Source organism: Emys orbicularis, chromosome 12, assembly GCF_028017835.1.
Source record: "Emys orbicularis isolate rEmyOrb1 chromosome 12, rEmyOrb1.hap1, whole genome shotgun sequence".
Classification (NCBI taxonomy): domain Eukaryota; kingdom Metazoa; phylum Chordata; order Testudines; family Emydidae; genus Emys; species Emys orbicularis.
Genome location: NC_088694.1, coordinates 50,314,032 through 50,322,535, shown reverse-complemented (window position 1 = coordinate 50,322,535; position 8,504 = coordinate 50,314,032). Strand labels below are relative to the sequence as shown.

The window sequence follows — 8,504 nt, the reverse complement described above, 5'->3', positions numbered from 1 at the left end:
CCAGAGAACTTCACCCAGTAATTCATGCAGTGGACGAAATTATTCTACTCTACTATTTTAAAAAACCTTATGTGCCCAATACCTTGTAGTTGGACTGGAATCCACCTTTAGGAAGAGACATCCAGTCTTGATTTAAAGACTCTAAGTGAAGGAGAATCCATCACCTCCAGTGGGAAGCAGTTCCAATGATTAATTCCTCTCACTGCTAAAGAGTTGCCTTTTATTTCTCATTTGAATTTTTACCACCCCTGGATCTTGATACACCTTTGTCTGCTGGATTAAAGAGTCCTTTACGATCAGAGCTCTTCACCCAGCACAGGTACTTACAGATTGAGATCCAGTTGCCTCTGAACTTTCTCTAAGGGTCCACTAAATAGACTGAACTCTCTAAGTCTCTCTGCGTAAGGCATGTTTTCCAGACCATATATCTGCACCCAGCACATTTGGGTCTTATCTCCATTTGGTCCGCTAAGTATAATAATACTAGAAGAGAGATGAACAACATCAAAGCAGTTGGTAAATACTTGTAAAACTGTTGTCACATTAAACGGGCAAAATTAAAATTACAATGTGATTACAGGAAATTATACTTTCAAAAGCACTACAGAGTTCTGCAACTGTGGTTTAAAATACTGTATTAACACTAGCATATGACGCGGTATGTTGGGTTGACATTGCAGGATAAGATAAGATAAGAACCTATCTCAGGTTCTTAGCTGATGCCAACACCACAATATCTTTCTCTGGTCTGATCTTTTGCATCATTCAGTCTCAGAGGTGATAAACCCAGTCACGGGCCAAGATTAAACAAGGTTCGGGGTTTGGTATGCAGAGATCTCAGCTTGCTTAGCACCATGGTAAATACACCATTAAAAACCCTTTTAATCTTTTGTTAAAAATACAGAAAAGAAGAAAACCAGGTAAAGCCTGTGAAATGTAACGTGTTAAATACAGCTTTCATTTTAACAGCATCCCTGGTTCCCTTCCCCTTCAGCCAGACAGAGATTTTAGGAGGGAAAAAGCCCTTGTTTGATGGTCTTTTTAGATGGTATCAAAGATGGTAACAACTGTCCTTTCGGGAAAAAGAGAAGTTAGTTGAGATGGGCTGGGGCTGTCGCTGTTGCTGTTGTTGTTGTTGTTAAAATCTGATCCTGTTTCCTAGAAGACAAAGCAAACACACATAAAACGAGGAGGGAAATGACCAGCAAAGATAGAAAATGCAGCTTCTGTCTCTGATGTTGACTTTCACTTGGCGAAACACAGGCATAGCATCCGGTCTTACCAGCCACTCCGAGATATGGCAAACGCGTACCAGCATCAGGGTGTTTAGGGCCTTGCTTTTGTTTGGCCCCGCTCTGGTCACCGGCAGATGACAGTGTTGCAGAATGTGCAGTCTTGGCCGGCTAAGCCAGACTTTTATCAGACAGAAGGAGAAAGCGAGAGAGAAAAGAAATAAGGTAGAAAAGGAAATGGACTCATTGTGGGGGCGGGGGGAGACAAAGTCTCACATCCCAGGTAGTGTTTGGAATTCAGCCGGAACCGCTGGAGGTGGTGGTATCAGCTGGGTCCCTCTCTCTGGTCCGGTCTGGTCAGGACATCTCTCAGGATTAGGGTTACGGACTCCAAAAGAAAGTGTTAGGCAGAATAGCCCAGCCCAGGGATCGGCAACCTTTGGTACGCGGGCCGGGCTGGTTTGTTTATCTGCCACGTCCACAGGTTTGGCCGATCACGGCTCCCACTGGCTGCGGTTCACCATCCCAGGCCAATGGGGGCGGAGGGAAGCGACGCAGGCCGAGGGATGTGCTGGCCGCTGCTTCCTGCCACCTCCATTGGCCTGGACCGGTGAACCGCGGCCAGTGGGAGCTGCGGTCAGCCGAACCTGCCGACGCGGCAGGTAAACAAACGGGCCTGGCCCGCGTGCCAAAGGTTGCTGATCCCTGGCCCAGCCCCTCATTATATTGTCTGCCAATTAGGCCTAATTCCCAACACACCCATTTTGGTTCATTGATTTTTGTCTCACACTGTTCTTGTTTACCAAGCATGATTTTAACACAGTCCTTGAGTTACATCAATGGGTCTTTTTGCTTGGATTAATTCAGTCTGTCTCCCTTTGATGCCTTTTCCCATCAACATTTGTTGTTATAGGTTATTGTGACCTCTTACGAACATACACTCACTTTTTACAGTTAAGCGCACAATTAGGATAACTTTGTAGGCCCAATTATCGCAACAACACCCTGCCCAAGAAAAATGTGGATGCTTCTCCAAATGTTTTCTTGTTTTCTCAAGTCTTTCTCCCTGAAGAGAGTTCTGGATCTCCTGACCAAACATGCCAAGCAATTCCCATTCTGTTCTCCTCTGGATTTCAGAAGTACAAGGGCAGCCATGAAATTGTTTCCAAGCACCTTATAGCAGTCCCTGGTTGGGATTCAAGGGGAATGGTTCTTATATTGTTATTTTTCCAGATCAATTCACCCCAGAAGGTGAATAACTCACCTTAACTTGAACAACAGAAGCAAGAAAGATTGAGGAGCGATATTCTCCTGTCTTCTGACTAACAGGCTTAGCCATTGGCCAGTCCCCTCATGGACAGGTTTAGCCATTGGCCAATGAATCCAGGTTGCAATTTCAACTCTGCTCAATAGCAAGAAAATGGAGACTGCTATAATTATCACGTGGGTGTGCCAGTGATGAAGCACAATTAAAAGAGATGGATGTGACGTACAAATCTGCCTTTGCAAGGTAAGACCAGCTCTTTGGTGCAACTGGATACAGTCACCCCACTCAGTAGAGATTTACTCGTGTTTGGATTCCACCAGGTGAGACACAGCTGAGATGCACGTATTTTAATGGTCCGATGGGTCTGCTGGTAGGTAACAGAGCTGGGAGACTATAATGAGTGAGAGGCAGAAAAACGATTATTTTATATTAGTGTTCAGATTCTTCTCCAGAAATATGTTTAACTTTTTTGCACAAATAGGCCGGGGACAGCTCACAGAAACAAGATGTGCAGGGAAAGCCCTGGTATGGAAGGGTGATCCAATGGTTAGTGACTTGGATTCAATTCCAACATTTCCTGCGTGACCTTGGGCACGTCACTTAGCCTACCTATGCCTCAGTTCCCCATCTGTAAGTGGAGATGATGATATTCCTCCTACCTCAATGGGGCATGTGAGAGGATAAAGATATTGAAGTTTGTGAGGTGCCCAGGTACAATGGTAACGGCTGCCAGAGAAGTACTCAAAGTCGAGACATGTTGCTGCAGAGTCGGAAACGAATAAGTTCAGTGAGCATTTGAGAAGGTTCATGATGATCTGCTTTGGTTCAAGAAATGTCTGAGGTTTGGGGAGGTGGATGTACTGGAATAAGCAGCTGTGGTGGAAGGCCGGTGTACCAAAGTTGCCCAGGCCACCGGGCAGGGGAGGTGAAGTACCAATTCCTATTACTTCAATGGACACCGAAGGGCAGAACCTGTAAATTGTCACAGCTTCATTGACATCAGCATCAGTTCAACTTCTCATTGACTCTCCTGACTAATCACTCCCTGACTTCTTCCAAACATCGCAGGAGCTTGCAATAAGGGGTCTGGCGGGAATGGTAAAAATACTGGGCTTGGAAGGGAGGATGATATTCTGAATGTATTTACAGGGTATCCAGATACAGGGGAGAGTCTTGTGTAGATTTGAGAGAGAGAGAGAGAGAGAGAGAGAGAGAGAGGATGAATATACTTGTAGACAGCTATCTTCTCTCCCCTGTAGCCACCTTTTCTTTCTATTAACATCTCCTGGCAGTTTGTCTTCATTATACAAAGGGTCTCTTCTAATCCTTGCTCCTGTGAAGGTGGTGAGAAGTAGTTGGGTGGTTCCTCGCACCATGACTGGTGGTGGAATGTCCACTGCAATTTGACGCGTTTAGAACTCATCGATTGGTGGAGTTTCAGGGCACAAGAAGGGATCACTATGATCGGCATGTCCCCCGGTGATTCCTGGCCCAAGCCCCCACCTTCTGGTCGAGCAGAGCAGTTAGAAAGAGAGGCCGAAGTTGGCTTTAAAGACGCCGAGTCATGGAGAGTTCACCACAATCCAGAAATAAGGACTGCAACCCCCAAAGTACTGTAAAGCTGGGAAAACCACCTGGGAGTGAATATTTCACTCTCAGTGAATGTCCCCTGGACCTGTCAGTGTCCCGGAGAGGCAGATTGAAGAGCCCAGATGCCGAGGTGTATGGTTTGAAAGATCTGTGTGCACAGAAGGGCAGGGACCGGAGGAGAAAGTGCGTGTTGAGTTGTCTCATCCATCCATGACTCATGGAGGGCTCTTCCCTAGCTTTAACTAAAAGTCTTGTCATCAATAGGGCCCTACCAAATTCGCGACCATGAAAACCATGTCACGGACCCTGACATCTGGTCTCCCCCCATGAAATCTGGTCTTTTGTGTGCTTTTACCCTGTATTATACAGACTTCACAGGGGAGACCAGTGTTTCTCAAATTGGGGGTCCTGGCCCAAAAGGTAGTTGCAGGGGGATCACAAGGTTATTTTAGGGGGTTGTGACCAGGCCTGCCGACAGGGGAGGCAAAGGGGGCAATTGCCAAGGGGCCCAGACAATTTAAAAGGGCCCGGGGACCCCGGCCGCTGTTGCAGTAGCAGCGGTTGGGAGCCCCGGCTCAGGTCAGCGCCGAAGGAGCCAGGAAGGGGCTGGAGGGAGCAGCGAGGAGGTCCGGGGGGAGACTACTGGCAGGAAGGAAGGAAGCAGGAAAAACAATGAACAGAGACACGGGGCAGAGCTCTGTGAACTCCAAGGGGAGCTGGGAGCCCAGACTGAACAGTCTTTGTGTGCCCAGCCCGGGGGGACTTTCTCCGGCTGGACCCAGCCCCAGGCTCTGCCGCCCCCGGCCCAGAGCCGCAGGCACCAGGTGCCGGAGAGACCCGGGGCCAGCGCTGGGCAGGCAGGAAAGAGGCGTTGCACATAGGCCCCGGGAGCTGTAGGACTTGCAGCCCCTGGGGATCGCGCCTGGGCGGGGAACGCGCCTGGGCGGGGCCTGGACAGTGATGGAGCCGCTGCCCTAACGCTGCCTCTGGCTCGGGCAGGATCTGCCCCGGGTCAGCACTGGGGGCTCGGGCGGCGACAGAGAGTGGGCGGGGCCCGGGGGGATCCCCTTTGTGTGTCTGGGAGGGAGGGGTCAGACAGGGATGGGGGGAGGGGAAAGATGGTGTGAAATGGGGGGGGTTGAACTATCTCTGTGCAGCCAGGGACCCCCAGGGGCAGCCGAGCTGGTGCTAGGGGGAAGGGGGCTGATGAAATCCCCTCTGATTTGGCCACTTCTCTCTCCAAGAGGGAGAAAATTCTCCCCCATTTCTCCCTGACTGTCACTGACAGGTATAAAATCCAGGCAGGTTTCCCCTTTTCTCTCACATTAGTGACCCTTTCTCTCATCTCCGCCTCAGATTTTGCCCCATTTTCTCTCTAATTCATCAATGTCAATTTAAAATCTCCTCAGATTTGGGATATTTTCCCATGAGTTTGACTTGCCTCAAAGTGTCCTTTGTCAGGTGGGAAACTGTTACCCTGAGTCATTCCCCAAGTGGGAAGGGGGTTAGTGGGTGCAGCTCAGAGCCCTGAGGTGCGGCTGCCTGTTCTCTGCCAGCAACAAGGCATGGGATGGCCCAGGAAGGAGAAACAGCTGCAAATGGAGACTGCCCAGCCCCAGGTTACCCACCCCTAGCTGCTGCCCCCCACAACTGCTCAGTGCAGCTCCCCCCAGCCACTAGCTGCTAGTCACCTGCCTACCCCTACTGCTGGGGAGTTTTCCTGCTCCATGCCCCTCACTTGCCCTCTTAAAATACCTCCCCAAATGGCTCCCTGCAGCCCATGTAGACTGGTGGTGAGGAACTATCACTTTTGCTTTATTAACTGAACTTTCATATGCAGGTCCCCGTCGCCCCCGCCCCAGGCCCTTTTAAATCACCCGGGCAGGCCGCAGGGCTCCTAGGCGCATGCGGGGTGGTACCAGCGGCAGCGAAGTCAGCCGGACAGGCGTGTGGAAGCCCTGGCCATGCAGGAAGAACGCGCCGGACCGCGTCCGTGTGGGCGCAGCTTGTGCGTGCGTGGTGTAAATCTCAGCCATCTCTTTCTAGGGGCCCATTGACTGTTCTGCCCTGGGGCCTGGAATTGCTGTCGGCGGGTCCGGGTGTGGTATTGCCACCCTTCAGAGCTGTGCGGCCGGAGAGCAGCGACGGTTGACCAGGTGCACAGCTCTGAAGGCAGCACCCCAGCAGCAGCAGCACAGAAGTAAGGGTGGCAATACCATGCCACACCATCCTTACTTCTGTGCTGCTGCTGGCAGCAGTGCTGCCTTCAGAGCTGGGATCCCGGCAACAGCCAACTGGTCTCCAGCTGCCCAGCTCTGAAGGCAGCGCCACCGCCAGCAACTGCACAGAAGTAAGAGTGCAGTACCACAACTCCCCCTACAATAACCTTGTGACATGCCCCCCCAACTCCTTTTTGAGTCAAGACCCCTACAATTACAATACCGTGAAATTTTAGATTTAAATAGCTGAAATCATGACATTTATGATTTTAAAAATCCTATGTCCATTAAATTGACCAAAATGGAGCATGAATTTGGTAGGGCCCTAGTCATCAAATAGAGGAAGGGACTGAGGGAACTGGCTTCAATTCCCAGATCTACCACAGACTCCCTCTGTCACCTTGGGGAAGCCACGTCATCACTCCATGCCTCAGTTTCCCCATGTGTTCAATGAGGGTAATGATGCTCACTTCACACTGGAGAGCTGAGGAGGGCTGGACTCAGGTTGTGAGGTGCTTGGGGAATATTTGTGCCTTGTAAAGGACCAGAGTCTCCTCTCAGCATCACTCGCACAAACCCAGAGCTATTCCACCGGAGTTGCTCCAGGTTTACACTGGAAGAGCCGAGGTCAGAATCCCATTTCTCGTGTTTTTCGCCCATCGCTAGGACACACCTGCACAATGGAAAGTTAAAGGCAGAGAGAAGGTCTGTGACAGGCCCAAAGTCCCACAGCAGCTGGGAATAGAACCTGAGTCCTGACTCCTTTTCCAGTGAATTGACCACTGGGCCATACAGCCACCGGGCCATGGAAGGAGGTGGATAGACGGATGTAGGTTGATCAGTGACATGGTTTTCAGATTTTCCCCCTTTTGATGGTTTCTCTTATATTCTCTTTATTTTTCCAGCAAAATCCACCACCCCCTCCGTCTTCCCCCTGGTTCCCTGCTGCACCCAGACTGGCAGTGCTCCCCCGGACACAAGCTTGGCCTGCCTCGTAACTGGCTATTTCCCATCACCAGTGGAAATCAAGTGGAATTCTGGCAAAGTGACCCAGGGGGTCAAGGATTTCCCAGAGCTGACGATGAGTGGTGGGTTCCACACCCGGAGCAGCCTGCTGATCCTCCCTGACAGGTCCCGGCAGGGCGACACCTACCAGTGCGATGTGACGCATCAAGGCACAAGAAAGACAGTGTCGAAGAAGTTCCCTCAGGAATGTAAGACATGCGGTGGGGGAGGACGGGACAGCCAGGCTGAGATTTTCAAAGCGCCTAGAGGGTCTGGGAGCCAGTTAATCTTAATCCACATCCTGTAGGTGCCTCTGGAAAAATCTCACCCTGAACGACTGGGGAAAGTTTGGCCCAGTGTTGAAACACGCTGAGCCCTGGTGCTTTGTCACTCTAGAACTCCTGCCCCCAGCACCCCCTCCATGGACCCCTGAACGAGGAAAACCTTTGGGTGAAAGGCACCCCTGGGCAGAGACCTATGTTCCACTAAGGGGGAGAGTTTTCAGCCCTGCCTAAAGGATTTATGCACCCGGTTCCCAAGGAAACTTGGCATGCAAATCCCTTAGGCACCTTGGGAAATCTTAGACTCGCAGCTGGGCTGAAATGGCACCTAAGCCCCATGCTGACCCTTCTGTACAGGAGAAAACTTCGGCTCACTGCCTAACTCCCTCCCCCTCCCCCTCCCCCTCACCCAAACCCAACCTCCTCCCACTGGGGGAGGTAGAACAAAGCCCATTCGCCACGTCAGTCCAAAGCCTCAAAGCAAAACCAGTGCAACTCAGAGCACAGGGTCCCAGCCACCAGGGGCTCCTCCAGCATTCAGCCAGCTGGATGGGGAACACCCCCCCCTTTCCCACTAGGTCACCTTTCCTGCATGTTTCCTAGGCCTCCTGCCTGGTCCACATCTAGAGATTTTCCCCTCAGGCGTTTTCCTGAACATTGAGCCAGAAGCTTTCCCTTATATAGACTGCAGCAAGCCGTCCCGTGAAACTACAATTCCCAGCAACCACTGGCCTTAAAGGGGCTATACCCGCTTACAACCTAGTACTCGGTTACACCGCTTTGTCGTGGAGCTGTGTGTGTTTCTTGCACTCCGGCTGTTCTTGGGCATCTTTTGAAATGGATACAACCCCACAGCAGCAAATCTAGGCATTCTCGGGTCAGAACTTCAACGGGTGTAAATCATCTGATC

General features: G+C 50.9%; 3 gene segments (V, D, J or C); all 3 read left to right on the top strand.

Moving 5' to 3' along the window:
* LOC135886886 (immunoglobulin heavy constant gamma 2-like) overlaps window positions 1–8,504 on the top strand; it is a 131,428-nt gene that overhangs the window by 27,217 nt on the left and 95,707 nt on the right.
* LOC135886769 (immunoglobulin epsilon heavy chain-like) overlaps window positions 1–8,504 on the top strand; it is a 199,510-nt gene that overhangs the window by 142,944 nt on the left and 48,062 nt on the right.
* Window positions 1–8,504, top strand: part of LOC135886763 (Ig heavy chain C region, secreted form-like) — a 48,219-nt gene that overhangs the window by 25,085 nt on the left and 14,630 nt on the right. The window contains 1 exon segment of the C gene segment in view: window positions 7,214–7,522. Within this exon segment, the coding sequence occupies window positions 7,214–7,522 (309 nt within the window).